General features: G+C 42.0%; 1 protein-coding gene across 13 annotated transcripts in view; it reads right to left on the bottom strand.

Moving 5' to 3' along the window:
• Positions 1-1,241: 1,241 nt before the first annotated feature.
• Positions 1,242-18,653, bottom strand: part of ZNF605 (zinc finger protein 605) — a 32,576-nt gene continuing 15,164 nt past the window's right edge. For all 13 annotated transcript variants that reach the window (XM_010852497.1, XM_010852500.1, XM_010852499.1 and 10 more), the window contains 3 exons: positions 10,046-10,166; positions 9,716-9,808; positions 1,242-6,298 (listed from right to left, as the gene is read on the bottom strand). In XM_010852497.1, the coding sequence (XP_010850799.1) occupies positions 4,503-6,298; positions 9,716-9,808; positions 10,046-10,166 (2,010 nt within the window). In that variant the 3' untranslated portion in view covers positions 1,242-4,502. The remainder of the gene's footprint in view (positions 6,299-9,715; positions 9,809-10,045; positions 10,167-18,653) is intronic.

Here is an 18,653-nt window from a genome sequence, read left to right as displayed (position 1 = left end):
GCTCAGGGGTAAAGAGTCCACCTGCCAATGCAGGAGACACTGGTTTTATCCCTGTGTCAGGAAGATGCCCTGGAGGAGGAAATGGAAACATACTCCAGTATTCTTGCCTGGATAATCCCATGAATAGAAGAGCCTGGAGGGCTACAGTCCATGGGGTCACAAAGAGTCGGATACAAAGGAGCAATTGAGCACACGTGCACAAATATCTAAATATAATGATGTAGGTATTCAGGCATTAAATAAATTTGTTCCTAGTGTACTTCATCTTAGCATTTTAAAAGTCTTGATAACAAGATGTCAAGACTGCCTGGATGAATTGTGTAGTAATTGTGAAAAAAAGCTACAAAGAGCCCACAGAGAAAATAAAGAGTAATCATATAGCATCACCAAATCTGCAGACTTGGCCCTGGAACAAATCCACTACTTACCAAGGTGACTTGATATGGAGATTGAGCTTGCAGTGTTGAGAGGAATCTATCCCATGTGGAAGAAAAGCATACTTTAACTTGCATTTCATTCTTTTGAGCTAATCATGACATATCAAGGTCACACTGCCTGCTTCTAAGTTATAGACAGATATCAGGACACAAACAGAATTTTCTAAGATAATCAGAGTGAGAAGGGCTTTTCCCTTCACTATGTGGCCAATAAGGGTCAGGGGAGAATCTCAATGGGGTAAACCATTTCACTATCATAAACAGATCACAGAGCACTATTACAGACAGGCCGTTTGTGTGCAGTAGCAGAAAATGACCGGGTGCAAAAGGATACCCGATAAATGACAGGGAGCGTGCTACACTGGATCTATGCTGGCCTCTTTAACAGTCTACTTCAGCCTAACTTATTATGCTTCACGTAGGGCTTACCAAGCGGCTCAGTGATAAAGAATCCATCTGCCTATGCAGGAGATGCCGGTTCAATCCCTGGGTTGGTAAGATCCTCTGGAAAAGAAAATGGCAACCCACTCCAGTTTTATTGCCTGGGAAATCCCATAAACAGAGGAGCCTGGAGAGGCTACAGTCCATGGGGTCACAAAGAGTCACACACACACATGAATCTATACCTTAAGAACCTCTGTTTTAATCTTAGGAAAGTTGATTTTCAATTTGGCATGGTGTCTGTGATGGAATCTAGTATGGAGCCTTTAAAGAGGTTCTCTGGGGGTGATTCTGAATCCTGAAATGGGAAATCATGTGTATAGATGACAGACTGTGAATTATACAGAATTAAAAAAAGCCAAATATGGAATAAGAGTATTTTAATTGCACAGCACAAGTTTTTAAAATAAGAGTACAGGGAAGTACAGTACATTATTCCTTTCTTTCTTCACTCAGTAATGAGTTACCTTTTTCTTGCCCATACATATTTAACAAAAATAATAATGCTTTCTTGTAAGGTCAACCAACCCAGAGGTAGCACAAAGACCTCATGATGTTCAGTCTATTGCTGTGAGACCACCGGCATATGGAGCAGATGGTAACAATCTCCAGAGTCATTTATGTTTGCAGCAAAACAAAACACACAAAGAATTTATAATTTTTTACTGAATTATTAAAACACAAAGAGAAAATACTGATCTTGAGTGTGAGAAATCTCAAAAGATGTCAGCCTATGCCCCATGGACCAGTAACTGATACTCAAAATTTGGTCAAACGTTCATCATTTGTAACAAACGTTATACTTAAAATTATTAACTCAAGAATATTTAATAAACAAACTATTTACAGAAGTGTGTCTAGAATTAAGAAAATCAACCAGGGATGGTGAAGTCCCCAGAAGCAATTAACAACACCCTTATGTCTGATGAGCAGGGGGAGGGTCTGTGGTGAACATAGGAGCTTCAGCCACATGGGCAGACACCCCCAGATGTGTGCCAGCAGGAGAGAAGCAGGGGTGAGACACACCTCGCCTCTCCAAACCTAAGCAGAAATCCTAGGAAGCAGTGCACTCCCTCTGGGCGTACAAAGAAAGGAGGAAAATGGTGTGGACATGGAGAACACTCAGAGAACATGAGCACATGTACAGATCCATAACACAGACACTTTTCATCACATAGCTGCTAAAGATACAAGTCATCCCACATCTCTGACTCAGACAACACAAGTCTCTTCAACTATTTTTATAGATTCATACTTAAGTACTACTGTAGCACTTTACTTCTAAGTAGATCTTAACCCAAGGTATGCTGTCATTAGTTTGGTTTAAAGCAGTTCATTACCTTTTTAAGGAATTTTAAAATAAAGACAAAAATCTTTCATATTCACCCATGCATTCACCATTTCCAGAACCTTTCATTTCCAGAGTGGTGTTTTCCTGCAGTCCCCAAACTTCAATGTTTCCTGAAGGCAGGAACTCTCTCTGATTTTGCTTTTTTGAAGTCCTTTTTGGTTTTGTTTTTGACAGGCAATTGAACTCCAGGCTGTGGGGCAGGGGAGGTTCTTTATTTTCTTTTGTAACTTAACAGTGTCATTCTGCTGTCCTATAGTTTGCATAGTTTCTGACCAGAAGTATATTGTAATTTTTTGCTCTGTGGGTGTGTCCTGTCCTTTTTTCTCCAGGCATTTTACAATTGCTCAATTAAAAAAAATTTTTTTTTGACTGGGCCACACGTCATGGGGGATCTGTTTCCCACAAGGGACTGAACCTTCACTCCTTGAATTGGAAGGCAGACTCCCAGCCACTTGGCCACCAGGGAATTCCCAACAATTGTTCTCTTTAACTCCAGTTTTCATCACATTTCATGTGATGTCCGTTGGCATCTTTATGTTTCTTCTGTGTTGGGTTCTTTGAACTTCTTGAATATGTGCGTTCATACTTTTCATCATATATGGGTATTTTTCAGCCATCATTTATTCAAATCCCTTTTCTGCCGCCTCTCACCTCTCTCCTCTAGACCTTCCATTACATGTATATTACACCACTTTTAACTAATTTCCTGTCCTCCTTTCCCCCCACCCACAGTGTTTTTCTCTGGGTATATCATTTGATAATTTTCATTCTTACTCTTCAGATTCATTGATTTCTTTCCTTCTTCTATGTCTAATATGTTCTTAATTCCAGTTGGGTTTTTTTATTTTTTATTTTTCAGAGTTGTTCTCAACCTGAGAAGTTCCATTTGAGCTTTTAAAAGTGTATCTTACACTCCAGGTTTCATCAAATTTATGTTTTCTTCTACTTTATACTTACAGTAGCTATTTGAATATACTTGTCTACTACTTCCCATCAATTCAGTCTTTCCTCTTTCTATTGACTGATTTTTCTTGTAGTTACAAGTCATATGTTCCTGCCTCTTGGTGTGCCAGGTAAGTTTCTGGATGTCAAACACTGTGGGTCCAGAGTAGCTTTTAATCTAGGTTAAGTGATTCTCCACTGTCCCCAAGACAACTCTGTTCTGGAAACTCCCCTTGATGCCCCTGTGCAAAAAGCTGCCTCCAAGTGGCTGGTGGGAACACAAACTGTCTCAGCCTGTGCTAAGCTCCAGGGCTTGTTCAGTTCCCTGCTACCCAGCTCCTCTCAGAGTCTCAGTTTTCTTCCACACACATGCAAATAAGGACTAAAGCCAAATACTCAAAGAGGGACTCACTGAGGATTTATACAGCCTCCTCTCTGGGGAGCTCCTTCTTACCCAGCACCCTTCACCTGCGAATTCTAGCTACCGAGGTTCCTCAAATGCCAACTCAGAAACCCTCTTCAGTTCAGCAAGACCATGTTCATTCAACTCCCTGACCTGCAGCCTTGACAGTGGCCCCCAGGTAGTAGGCTGGGCAGTCGTGGGGCTGTCCTTATTTTGTCCACCTCCTGCCAGGGATCATAAACCTGCACTTGACATATGTCTAAAAACCACTATTTCATAAATGGAGTTTCTAGCTGTTTAAAGCAGGAGAGTTTATGTGGTTCTTATTATACCACCCTAACAGAAAGCAGAAAGAAGTCTTCACACCTCAAACACCGCTACCACTTTTAAAATGCCTATTTTGTTACAAAAATTTATATACAATAAACATAACCTTCTTAAAGAATTATTTCAACAGGGATCATGCTTATCAAATTCTTCAATGTACTAAGACTACTCCTCTGCATGAGACCTATAGTATATAATACTCAGTTACTTCCTTTGTGTATGTATTATCTAGTGTACTCTGGGCTACAATTTCCCAATGAAATTTTCACTCACTTGTTACAACAACTGATTTTTTCTCCTGTTTAGGTCTTCTAAAATTTAATAGCCTGGCACTTTTGACTGAAAGGTCTATACTTAACACAATACTGATAAGACTTCCACACTGAGGAGCCATCAATATGCCACAAGTTGTGTTTCCTGGGAGAAGACTTTCCTATATCGTCTACTTAACAACAACAACAAAAAAGGGTTCTCTTTCTAAATTCTATGTGGTAAGACAGTCACTGCAGTGACAGAGTTTCTCTCCCATACATGTCCTTGGAATGTCAGGGACCTGACATCTGATGGCAGACTCCCCACACTCACCACATTCACCCCATGTCTACAGCATATGACTTCTCTGATGAATCAGGAGCTGCGCCTTCCTGTGGAAGACAGTCCCACATTCACTGCATCCATAGTACTTATCCCCTGTATGGATCCTCTGATGCCTCATAAGGTGTGACTTCCTAGTGAAAGACTTCCCACATTCCTCACATTTATAGGGTCTCTCTCCTGTATGAATTCTCTGATGTATAATGAGCTGTGCCTTCTCAAAGAAAGCTTTTGCACAGTCATTGCATCCATAGGTCTTCTCTCCTGTATGATTTCTCTGATGTTTAATGAGCTGTACTTTCTGAACAAATGCCTTTCCACATTCACTGCATCCATAGGGTTTCTCCCCTGTATGAATTCTCTGGTGCCTAAGAAGCTGTGGCTTCCAGGCAAAAGCTTTCCTACACTCACCACATTCGAAGGGTTTTTCTCCAGTATGGGTTCTCTGATGGTGAATGAGACTTGACTTCTCACTGAAGGTTTTCCCACATTCACTGCATTCATAAGGTTTCTCCCCTGTATGTGTCCTCTGATGGGACACCAGGCTGGACTTCTGGGTGAAGGCTTTCCCACAGGCACTACATTCATAAGGTTTCTCTCCAGTGTGAGTTCTTTGATGTGTCAGGAGCTGTGACTTTCCAAAGAAGGTTTTTCCACATTCAACACATCCATAGGGTCTTTCTCCTAAATGAACCTTTTGATGTTTAATTAGTTCTGACTTCTTAAAGAAGGCTTCCTCACAATTACTGCACTGATAGTTCTTCTCTCCCGTATGAGTCATTTGATGTTTAACAAGTTGTGGTTTTCTGATGAAGGCTTCACCACATTCACTGCATTCATAGGGTTTCTCTCCTGTATGGATCCTCTGATGCCTAATGAGGAGTGAGTTCCTGCTGAAGGCTTTTTTACATTCACTACAGGCATACGGCTTCTTCCCTGTATGAACCCTCTGATGAGTTATAAGCTGTGACTTCCAAAAGAAGGCTTTTCCACAATCACTACATCTGTAGGGCTTCTCACCTGTGTGTGTCCTCTGATGTGTAATGAGCTTTAATTTCTGGGAGAAGACTTTCCCACAGTCACTGCAGCCATAGGGCTTCTCTATCGTATGGGTTATCTGATGTCTTTTAAGCTGTGACTTCCTGCTGAAGGCTTTCCCACAGTCACTGCAGCCATAGGGCTTCTCTCCTGTGTGAGTTCTCTGATGTAAAATGAGCAGTGATTTCCTACTGAAAGCTTTCTGACATTCCCCACACCCATATGGTTTTTCTCCTGAATGAGTCCTTTGATGAATAGTGAGCAATGACTTCTGGGAGAAAGCTTTCCCACAGTCCCGGCATCCATAGGGCTTCTCTCCTGTATGAGTTCTTTGATGTATAATGAGCTGTGACTTTTTATTAAAAACCTTGCCACATTCCATGCACAAACAGACTCCTGTGTGTGGTATATGGCTCATAATGAGTCCTGGCTCTTTACTGCTGACTTTTCTACATGTATTGCCATCAGAGTATTTTATTCCACCATAAGTTCTGGCAGGTTTAATACAAAATAATAATTTCCTATTAAGCTCATCAAGTTTCTTTCTTTCACAGTTACTTTTTGGAATAAGAAAATCAAAAGGATCCTTCAGACTTTTTTCACCTGTGCCACATTTATGGGATCTCATTCCTAAATGATCAAAGTTAATGCCTAAATGAAACATTCTCTCAAAGATGTCATATTCATGGCCTCTCTCCAAACTTTTAAGCTTGTCTTGATTATCCTGATGCCACATTTTGAGATTATTATCTAGCCAGACTTTTTCTAAAAAGGAAAAAATGAACCATACTGTGTAAATTTCCCTAATCATTAAGCTTATTGAACAAATCTTCGGAAATGGAGCATGAGCCCAGTTCATTAAAAAAAAAAAAAAATCTCCCACATACAATATCTACTTATTAGGCTTTGAACTTTTTAATAGAAATGAAAACAGATTTTGAAATTACAAATGTTTATAAACACAAACTTTAAAATAAGGAAAAATGAAATATATTCAAGTGATCATGATGAGATAAAAAAGACAAGCAATTTCTAATCAAACACTGTGCTCATTCCACAATAACCTACTGATTATCTTCTATATGCCCAGACATCATTAACAGAAATCAGAAAAGGGCAAGTAGGTACTCCCATGAGGGAAGACTGAGTACTTCTGAGTATCACAGTATCAGATGTACTGAGTATCAAAGTGCAGAGAACAGCAAGATTAATACACAGTGCTGAATGTCACACAGGAAGAAACACTGAATACAATGACAGCAAACACAGGATATCAACTTTCATGTCTGAAAGGTGAGATATGTTAGTTTTCTGTACTATCAGTACATTCAAAAAGCATCCTCATTCAAAATCATCACCCAAATCACTGATATCTGCAATTTCACCATCATGAGAAATACTTTTTTGGAATTATCTAAGAGTTCTCCAGAGCTCAGCATCAACACCTTTATTAAGGTTTCTGATACTTTAATTGAATCATCATCTATATACTGAATCTGTATATGATGTAAATTACTCAAAACCACAAGTATACTTTAAATAATATTAGGACAGTTTTCTTTTTTACCCTGTAAGTACAGTTATCTGTGATCTCCCTTAATGATCTTTTAAGCTTGTTTACTTTATGATATTCTTTACTAGCAATGTGAGATAATACTCCCAAGATGAAAAAAATACGGCAAGATCTCAAATATAAAGCAATCACTCTTTTTTTGTAGGATAATTTATCTGGGGAGGGAAATAGCCTCATCTAACAACCCTCAGATATATGAGAATTTCAGAGGAAGAGCTAACTAGAGCTGTGGATATGGAGGAGAAAAAAAAGATTCAACGTTTTGAGCTTCAGTGAGTAAAAGATGATAACACTGTTCATGGGCATTTTAAAGACTAGAGAGGGAAGTTAGATACCATTTATATAAGCTTCTCATATAAGTGTGAGACACTTATATGTCCTACAGACATATAAGTGTGAGATACTCTTTAAGAGTTTATAAAAAATTGTCTCATGAAATGTAAGAGTAAAGAAAAATAAATTTTAATTCAAATCAAGGAGTAAGATTAAGATATATATCCAAACTAATAAATTAAATGATATAAAACCATACTGAGGTTAAACTGTACCAAAAAAATTATTAAAGAAATTTTAAAAAAATCTTGGCACTTTGGCAAACACATAGACCATGTTTTACTAGTATCATCCTTGGTAGGGGTACAGGTCTGTTTCCCCACATCTCTGTTTCCGTTACACTCTGATTCATTCAGCCTTCATTTCATCCTATTTTTCATTTGATATTCCCACTTCCAGGCTCATGCCCTCCCAATTCTAGTCTCCACACATCAATCTTTATAAAATGTACTCTAACCTTTTGCTTAAACCTCTTGTTTAAAAACCTTTGATAAATCTGGGCTTTTAACACAGCATACACACCCCTGCATGCCTGGCTCCTTCCAGCCCTCAACTTCCTCTCACAACACTGGGCTCCTCCCTGCCCCCAGTGACCCCAAAAGCCTCTCCCTGCCCAGCTTCCAGTATGCCTATTTCATATCATTTTAAGGGCACACTAACAAACACCCTGTTTATTCTCTTCATAGCACTTATCAGATAGGTAATCACCTTACTTCTGTCTCTCCCACTGGAATGTAATGAAGGTAGGGAACAGGTTTGAGTTTTTCACTGATGTACTCCTACTACATAGTACATACAAGCCCTCAATACAACCCTATTCACTTATCATTAAACTTCTAAAGCAATTCCTTTCTATATAGTTAATCCTGATAATTAACTTTGCATTTTGACACAAATGTATTATGTTCAAACTGAATTATTTTATATTATCTTCTAAATTATAATTCCCTGGTCCTGCAATGTTATTTCATGACTCATACTTTATCTCAACTCCTCTCATTTCACAAAATAGCAGTGGTTCTAAATTAATGGAGGAACATAAAGTCTATCTTGACAGCTTTTCCAAACTACGCATACCCAGTCCTAATCATCCATGTGAATGGTGCCGACATCTGTAATTTGAAGTATTTTCCCAAATAAGATGAAACACTTACTTAGATGAAAACCTTTGTACTAAAGAAATTATTTGAAAAATAAGACGGATCCTGCTTTACCTGGCCTCACAACAACCAATTAATGAAATATTTAGTAATTACACAGCATAAATGTCATAAAGAACAGAGAATAAAAAGTTAGTTACCATCTTTCTATGTAGGGAAAAAACCTCAAGACCTAATTAGTTAAGAAATTATAGATAATTATAGATAGTGTGTGATCAGACCCAAGTTCCTACAATACTGCTCAGTAGGTAGAGATTTCAGAAAAGGCTGGGAGTCAAGAAACACTGTGGAAGTGAAAAAATAGAGCTTAAAGAGGGGGAGGGTATCTAATTGAAAAAGTGTGCACAAAAGCCCACATGCAGAGAAACATGTGAAAGACACAAGGAAGGAATTACTTCAACTGGAGTCAACTGTGACCTCTGGGCACAGGAAAAAACTTCACAGATAAGATGCTGCCATACTGTGAGGGTCCTCAACTCAAATGGAGGTAAAATATATCACACAGCAAGTCTTAAACCCCCGCAGACCATTTGAAGGGATAAACAAGAAGCTTTAGAAGCTAAACATCAAAGGCACCAGAAAGATGCCCTGGATGCTGACCCTGAAGTTCTTATCTGCAACGAGGCAGGAAGAATGCTTTTAGGCATTAGACTTCTATTCTCTGTCCATGGACTCACAGTCTACTCTATGTGAGTTTGAAACAGAAATTTGATAAATTAGGGAGAGAAAAGCAAAATAATAAAGGAAATTCAAAGGTAACAGCATCACCTAAAACAGGAAAAAATTATGAATTCTTAAAGAGGAGAAAAGAAGCCTACCTCTGCAGGTGGGACTGGGGCAGGAGAGAAGAAAAAGTCAACTGGGGAAACTCAAAGAAGGGTCTGATCAAGAACGCAAGGTCCTGAATGACTGTACCACTAGAGGCACATTTCATTACCAGCTCCAAAGGGGACACATCCCAATGTGGAGATCAGGACACAGAGTCCTGAGTCAACTCCAAAGATGGAGAAGCTTTAACCAGAGTTATTTACAAATAACATTTCAAAAGTACCAATCTATCATCAAAAACCTGAGATTTAACTTTTGCTGTCTGCCACTAAACTGATTATTTCTCACCTGAGAAGTTTTGACTTAGGATTTCTTCATCTAATAACCATGGGTTTTCTTGCTCCAGCTTGAAGATCATCTCAGGTTTGATAACTTGATAACCTGTCAATTGGAAACACAGAGAGTCCCAATTGCTTGGGCTGAGGGGACTCTTAAATATGAAGACTATTTCACCTCAGAGGCTATAAAACAAAGAAAGCAAATAAAAACTTTTCACTTGGGTGTCAAAATCAAAGACTCTTTGACATGTGAAACTTAAATCCAAAGTCAGTAATATCTTAGAGGTATGTGCATATCCAGTTACCGGGTATGCACTGTACTACATGAGAATGTTCTTACCCAATAAAACTAGATTGCTATAGTTCTCCAACATCACATCTCTGTACAAGGTCTTCTGAGTAGGATTAAGCAGCTGCCACTCCTCCAATGTGAAATTCACAGCCACATCTTCAAACGATATCTAAAAAAGTATAATCCCTGTTAAATCTGAAGTCATTCTCTTTGCTGAATGTAGGCTTCCTTTTCTACAGCAACAAGTGGCCTGAAAGCTGGACCCATGATCTCCAACTCCTGGAAATGTGCTTTTGTTTAACCCTCACTGCCCCACGTCCTGAATATGGGCTGGATTTATCAAGTCACTTCCACTGAATGGAATAGGGTAGAATTAAGGGATCTCCCTTCCAAGACCAGGTTATAAGAGGACATGACTTCTACCTTGGGAACCCTCTCCTGCTCTCTTTGGGGAAGTCCAAGGGCCACATGGTGAGGCAGCTCTGTGTACAAGCCTACGTGGCAAGGACCAGAGGTCTGCCAACACCCATGTGAGTAAGCTTGAAGTGTGTGACCTTCATACCACAGCAATTCTCAACATTTTGAAGACAGGGTCGTGTGAGATTCTCCACTAGAACCAAATGGGTGAGCCACTGGCAGATTCCTAACTCACAGAAACTGAGATAAATGTTTAAACTTCAGCCACTGAGGTTTGGGATAATTTTCTCTACACAGTAAAATGATATCCTAATCTTGCACTATTATACTTTGAGAGAAAAACAAAAGAGTTATTAAAATATTCATCATTATGAATTCATAAACTTATCCACCCATCTACCCATAGGATAAGAAGTTGGAATAGGCTGTCTTTAAACAAGCAGTGTTTCTCAAAGAAGGTGCCACTGGGATTTGGGAATAATTCTTAGCTGGGCAAGGGCTTCCCTGAGAGCTCAGTGGGTAAAGAATCCACCTGCAATGCAGGAGACACAGGAGATGTGGTTCAATCCCTGGGTCGAGAAGATTACCTAGAGAAGGAAATGGCAACTCCAGTGGACAGAGAAGCCTGGTGGGCTACAGTCCATGGGTCACAAAGAGTTGGAGAAGACTGAGCGACTAAACCACTTAGCTGGGCACATTTGCCCCATGCGGTGCAAGGCCTAAGGGACAGGAATGGTTCTTAGTCACTGTCAGAACTAAAACCACATCTACCTTTCTAGAACACTCTCCTCCCTTTGAGCAGTACTGGTCTGAAGTAGGAACTAGCTATCCTTTAGAATGCATGTTTTTTCCAGCAATTAAGGGGCTTGCAACTATGCCAGGTGCTAGAAATATAAAGATGAGTAGAAAAACATCATATTCTCCTATACTTTTCAGTCTTTTCTGGCCAGAGGCAATAAGGCATTTCAGAGGCCATGATACAAGTACATTCAGGGTATGGGGATAAAAGGCAAAGGAACCAGAATATCCAAAACAATTTGGAAACAGAACAGCAACATTGCAGGACTCACATTACCTGGTTTCAGGACTTCCTATAAATGCACATGATAACAAGGTGGTATCAGTGAGAGGTTACAGATGTTGGTGACCAGAAAAGAACAGAAAGCCCACAGGTAAGCTCCCTGGCTTTTGAGAGGTGCACATACAATTCCTCGGAGCAGGGAGTTTTCAGCACATGAGCTAAAGTAACTGGATACCCACAAGCAAAAGAACAAACCTTGATACACATTACACCTTACCAAAAAATCAACTCGAATCACAGGGCTTCCCTGGTGGCTCAGTGATAAAGAATCTGCCTGCCAATGCAGGAGACACAGGTTCAATCCCTGATCCAGGAAGATTCCACATGCCATGGGGCAGCTAAGCCTGTGTAACACAAATATGAAGCCTGTACTCTAGATCCCAGGAGCTGAAACTACTGAGCCCACGTACTGAGACTACTGAAGTCTACAAGCCCTAGGGCTTGTGCTCAGTCATAAGAGAAGCCACCACAATGACAGGCCCATGCACCATAACTACAGAGTAGCCCCGACTTACCACAATTAGAAAAAAGCCCACACAGCAACAAAGACCCAGCACAGCCCAAAACAAATAAACAGATTTTTTTAAAAAAAGGAACACAGACCTAAATATGAAACACAAAACAATGAAATTTCTAGAAGAAAACAAGAGACAACCTGCGTGACTGGATTTTGCAATGAGTTTTTAGATACAACACTGAATACACATGGTCCATTTAAGAAATAATTAATAAAACTGAACTGTTTCAAAATTAGTATTTTTTTTCTCTATGAAAGGCACCATTAAGAGAAAGAAAAGACAAGGCACATACTAGGTGGAAATAGTTGCAAATCACTTATCTGAGAAAGCATGTTAACGGGACTTAACAACACTAAAACTATAACATCATTTAAAAAATGGGCAAAAGATCTTACCATATGCTTCACCAAAAAAGATGTAAGATTGAAAATATATGAAAAAATGCTCAATATCATCTGTCAATAGGGAAATGCAAATTAAAACAATATTGAGTTGCTACTACATCCCTATCAGAATGGCTAAAATGAAAAAGTAACAGAACAGAACTGACAAATGACAGTGAGGACGCAGAGCTACAGCAACTCCCGTTCATGCTGTGGGAACACAGGGCAGGGACTCTGGACACTTTCATAGCTTCTCATAAAGTTGAACATACACCTACCCAGCAAGACCATTTGTAGGTATTTACCCAAATAAACTAAAAACTTATGCTCACCCAAAAACTTATGTTCAAACCTATATGCAGATAAACACAGCCTATTAAGAACTGGAGGCAACCAGGACGTCCTGCACCAGCAAACAGAGAAGCAAACCAGTGTCTCCACATATAGGACCTACTGTATGAAGCCATTCAGCAAATGAAAGGGGACAAACTGGGGCTTCCCTGGTGGATCAATAGTAAGGAATCCTCCTGCTAATGCAGGAGACACACGTTCGATCCCTGATCCAGGAAGATCCCATATGCCAAGAAGCAATTAAGTCCGTGCACCACAACTATAGAGCCTGTGCTCTAGAGCCTGGAAGCTGCAACTGCTGAAGCCTGTGTGCCTAGAGCCTGTGCTCTGCAACAAGAGAAGCCACCACAATAAGAAGTCTTTGCACTGCAACTAGAGAGTAGCCCCCACTTTCCACAACTAGAGAAAAGCCTTGCAGCAATGAAGACCCAGCACAGCTAAAAGAAAAAAAAAGAACTCTTCCCTGAAATCCATCAGGGAGTTTGCATCTTTTGAAAAAGGGATAAACTACTGAAGAATGAGCAAAAAAAGTCAGTATGAAAGGTTATACACTCATGGTTACATTATCTAACATTCTGGCAAAGGCAAGACTATGGAGACAGAGAACAAATCAGTTATTGCCAGAGGTTAGGGACGCAAGAAGGTGACACCCAGGAATTTTGGGAGAGAGAGAACTATTCTGAGTCCTGACTGTGAGGTTAATTACATGAATTTATACATGTTTTAAAACTCACATGAGAATTCCGGCTCAGAATTTTTCAGGCTTAACTACAAGCAATTACAAAGGCTCTACCTGACAGGTTGTAGGGCAGGAAGTTGCCCTCCCACCCCAAACCCGACACCCAGCCTTAAGGGCGCCACCAGCTCCAAAGATAACTATACTGGGCCCCATTACTGAGTGTGCAACTGGCACTGATGTAGTATCTGTGTGCCCCTGCTGGCCTCCACCCCCAGCCGTGATGGAGACTGTGGAGACTGCCATGGTCAGGGTTGGAACACAGAGGCATGTTGGGGACGCTGAGTCTCTCGCCTCATGAGCTACAGCTGACCCCACAGCAAGCTTCAAACCCACATAAAACAAGCCCCCCATGGGGGTGACACATTTGGACGAAACCAAGTTCTGTTCCTAACAAGACTGATGTCAGCTGTGTGGATGCTCACCAAAGAGAGTCTGGAACTGCTCCCGTCCGAAGCAAGAGACATGTTCAACCCCTTCTGGATCCAGGACAGGATGCTGTGGAGACGGACACTGTCCCAGGCTGGGCCCACATGCGTGTGCTGCCATGTTGTCAGAACGGGCCAAAACATTGAGGAAAGCTGTCCCACCTTCCAGATGCTGGACAAGATGGAAAACACTGCCCCAGGACAGGCTCCTGTGCCAGGATGTACTCCACAGGTGGACCTCGCTGGGCTTCTCATCCCATCCAAAGGGTTTCACTGGACCCTGACACTTTCCTGGGGTCTGCTCTGGCCATCCTTGTAGGTTCCCCCAATGCAAATCACACTCTCAGGCTCCACCTGACCACATTTACTTCCTTTTTGGGTTTTGAATTCACTGCATCTGATCACAGCCCCAGATTTGCTGTGGGGTTCAGTGAGTGTCTTAATTAACAGTTTAAGGAGAGACATAAGGGGCTGATGAGAGGTCAAGGTAACCCCAGTCTGGAGCACAGAGCTCAGAAAGGCAGCCTGGGACCCAGTGCAGCAGCTCCCATGAGGGCCCTTCTCACTATGCTGGATGCCTGGAAAGGCTGTCTGCAATCACAGTCCTCCTTTCACAGTCGCTGATACCTCAGACTCTGTGGGAGCCACTGTGAGAGCCTTCCACTCTCTGCCACGCCGTCCTGACGACTCAACAAGTGGGAGATCATGTAAAACCATTTTATTTAATTTTTTTTTTAATTTTACATTATTTAAGAAATTTACGCCATGCTGTGCAGTATGTGGGATCTTAGTAGTTCCCTGACCAGGCATCAAACCTGTGCCCCCTACATTGGGAACATGACTTCTTAACCACTGGACTGCCAGGGAAGTGCCCATGTAAAACCATTTTTAAATCTTTTAAAATCTCAGGAGTTTCTGCTAACCAATTCTTAAACATGATCGCTCCACTTAAATTACATAAAAATATCTGCCCCTCTGTGTAGGGACAAAGAGTCTTTCCAGATAGAGTCTGGATAAAAACAGAAGATGATTTCTTTCAAAGTTTTGATTATCAAATGAGACACACTGATGATAACAGAAAAAAGAAAATAAAGCCCAGCACCAGGAGAGGCACAGGGGAGGGAGAAGTATATAAATGATCTTTGTTTTTCAGACTTGCTCCTAGAGCTTTCCCTTTCTCCTGGGGAAAAAAAAAAAAAAACAAGAAACAAAATAAACGACTCCTGTGTTGCTCTATCTGGATGCAGACTGATACCTTTCTGGCCTTCCTGTCCTGATGGGGCTGCTGGCCAGAAGCACAGGGTGGCCTTGGCCCGTGCACTTCCCAGACACCACCGCCTGGGTGCTGTTGCCACCCCATGAGGTGGGAGGTCCTGGACAAACAGTTTGGAACTAAGCACCCCAGGCAGTCCCTCACAAACCAAGGACTGAACTAAATTATTCAGACCAGGCTGATGTCCTGGGAGGCCCACAGAAAGGCCCTGTTTAACCTCACTGCCTGATGAAAATGTATCCTGCTTGGGGACTCTGGGATTGCACTCCTAGTGTGTACCCCCAGCTATGGGAACCCCACTGTCTCAGCCCCGGCAGGTAGGCATTCCAGCCAGCTTCTACCTGCTTCCAGGGCTGTGCTAAGTGAACCACTGTCCTGTGCCAGATCACAAAAGAGTCACAAAGCAACTCCAGAAGCCTCCTGATGGACTGAGACAAGCCTTCCTGATTCAGAAACAGCTAAGACCACCTGGGAGGCAGTCCTCATCATCCTGCTCCAGGGTCTTCCTCAGGGCCCTGTCTGCTGCTGCCCCAGGTTAATTCCCTGGTTCCTGTCTCAGTCCCTCCAAGTCTGACCTGCTCAGGTTCATGATGGGGGAGCCTGTTTCTCACTCAGGTCCTGAAAAAATTAAGCGGTGGAACAGAGGAGTCTGGCTCCTGGTTAAAAACCTACATGTGAATCCTCAGGTCTCACCACAAGTCACAAGGGGTTATCTCCAGGCCTCCTGGGTGATGCTGCCCCCACCTCCACCCCCAGACCTGAAGCACAACCTGTGCTCTCCCCAAGACTCGAGGGGTGAGGGGTGTACTATGTCTACCTGGAGCTTCTGGCACAGGCCTTTCTTGGGTACCTCGCTAAAATCCCCTTGTGGTGGCAGGGCAGAGTGGGATGGCAGGCAGGGAACCTGAAGACACTGTCCCTACTCTGACCCAGTATCCTGTACTTTCCACTCCCACCTCCTCTTCCCCTCCTTCTAACCCCCAAGTCCATAAACCTGCCGGAACCTTTTGTTCACGGCTCCCAGGCAGTGAGGACAAGACACCTCTACAACTGTGCTGAGCTATCCACACACAGTCAAGGCACCATTCACTCCTCAGGAAAAGGTAATGGGAAGTTAGCACCTTCATCAGCATCTGGTTCTCACCTGTGCCATCACAGCAATTAGAGGCTTTGATACCATCACCCTGATGCTGCAGTTATCAGCAGCTCAGCCCTCTCAGCTCTGTTGAACTCCTGACTCAGAACACAGCAGGAACAGGGAAAGGCCTACAGTAGTTTAAACAACAGAATTTTTAAAAGAAGAAAAGAAAGGGAGGGAGGCAAAGAGCATGGAGGTTAGCTAGGTGGATAGGAATCGCTTTGAAGAGACACTGCAGTCCTGTTTCTTGAGTCAACAAAGTCAGGAAGAGGGGTTGGGGAGGGATGAATTGAGAGTTTGGGGTTAGCAAATGCAAGCTATAACATACACATATATATAGGATAGATAAACCACAAGGCCGTACTGAATAGCACAGAAAACTATATTCAATATCCTGTGATAAACCATAACGGAAAAGAATATGAAAAATATGTGTGTGTGTGCGCATGTGTGTATGCACTTCCCAGGTGGCACTAGTGGTAAAGTGTCCACGTGCCAATGCAGGAGGTGTAAGAGACACAGTTTTGATCCCTGCATCAGGAAGATCCCCTGGAGGAGGGCATGGCAACCCATTCCAGTATTCTTGCCTGGAGAATCCCATGGACAAAGGAGACTGGCAAGCAATTGTCCACAGGGTTACAAAGAATCAGACACAACTGAAGCGACTTAGCACACATACATACATACACACATACACACACATACATATAAATGTGTAACTGACTCACGTTGGTGTACAGAAGAAACTAACACAACACTGTAAATCACCTATACACAGATCAAAAAAAAGTCAGGAAAAGGAGCTAAAAGCAGACATCTTCCTGTCCAGCTTTTGCCAACAGAAGCCAAAAAACTCCTAGCTAAAGTGTACTGAGGGATTCCCTGGTGGCCCAGTGGTAAAGAATCCACCTGCCAATGCAAGAGACATCGGTTTGATCCCTGATCAGGAAAAATCCCACATGCTGCGAAGCAGCTAAGTCCATATGCCCCAACTACTGAGCCTGTGCTCTAGAGCCTGGGAGCCACAACTACTGAGTCCATGTGCCACAACTCCTGAAGCCCGCATGCCCCAGATCTTTTTTTCTTGTTAACAACCAAATCTTTTCTAAAACAAAGTTTAATAACTCAAGAATGTCTTTCTTATAGACCTGGGAGGTGTCTCTGAAATCAGCCAGGAAGACACATCCCTGTCTCCTGTTCTCTGGGAGAACAGCAGCCTGACTGGCCTGACTGGGGCATCTGGTTCCAAGCTGGAAAATTACCTCCCATCATAAAGATATGAGAAGTGTATTTTTCCTTTGGGTGAAGGCAAAAAGCTAATACAGTAGCCACTCCACTTCTCCTCAATGAAAGAAGCTACTGCAATGAGAGACCTGTGCATCACAACTAGAGAGCAGCCCCCACTCTTCGCAACTAGAGAAAAGCCTGTTCAGCAATGAAAACCCAGCACAGGCCAAAATAAATAAATAAATTTTTTTAAAAAATGTATTGAAATTCCAACTGAGAGAATATTTATGGAGGCCGTTTTAAGGTTTTGTAACAACCAATTCTGCAAGATGATTCAGGTTTTCTTCCCTAAAAGCAGAACAGAAGTAGGGTGTGGGCCCAGGCCTGCTGTCCACTCCCATGTCCTCCACTTACACTGAGGATCCCCGCAAGGAATAGCCCTCGGAAATATGTTCACCCATTCCAGGACGTCATTCACCACGCCATCTACATAAACAGTTATCCAAGCATTTTCTTTACATGTAATCATCAGGAAATGTTTGCTTCTGCTAAGTCAGTAATAGTCTGCTTTCTGACAGAGAAAACCATGCAGCTATTCCTGTTTCTCTTTCTATGGCAGCTTCTGGGGACACCTAAGGAAGCTTGCGGCTCAATTCCAACAGTGCAGGGCCTTACTTCTCACATGTCTGTGTCCCAACTTCAAGATTTTTGTATGATTCTATGGTCCACCTTGTATTTCTTTTGACCACCTTCCTTTCCAAGTTTACGTTTTCTCTGGCTTTAATTTAAATGTATTTAAACCTTTCCTGTTGGTTGTAGAAATGCCTGGAAGGAAGATGGCGGAGGAGTAGGACGGGGAGAACACTTTCTCCCCCACAAATTCATCAAAAGAACATTTAAACGCTGAGTAAATTCCCCAAAACAACTTCTGAATGCCGGCAGAGGACATCAGGCACCCAGAAAACCAACCCAAGTCTTCGAAAGGAGGAAGGAAAAAATAGAAAAGACAAAAAAAGAGGCAAAAGAGGGAGGGATGGAGTTCCGTCCTGGGAAGGGAGTCTTAAAAAGAGAGAAGTTTCCAAACACCAGGAAACCTTCTCACTG

This window comes from Bison bison, unplaced genomic scaffold (assembly GCF_000754665.1).
Source record: "Bison bison bison isolate TAMUID 2011002044 unplaced genomic scaffold, Bison_UMD1.0 scf7180017864312, whole genome shotgun sequence".
Taxonomy (NCBI): Eukaryota; Metazoa; Chordata; class Mammalia; order Artiodactyla; family Bovidae; genus Bison; species Bison bison.
Note: the sequence above shows the minus strand (reverse complement) of the source record. Positions and strands in the feature narration are given on the sequence as shown.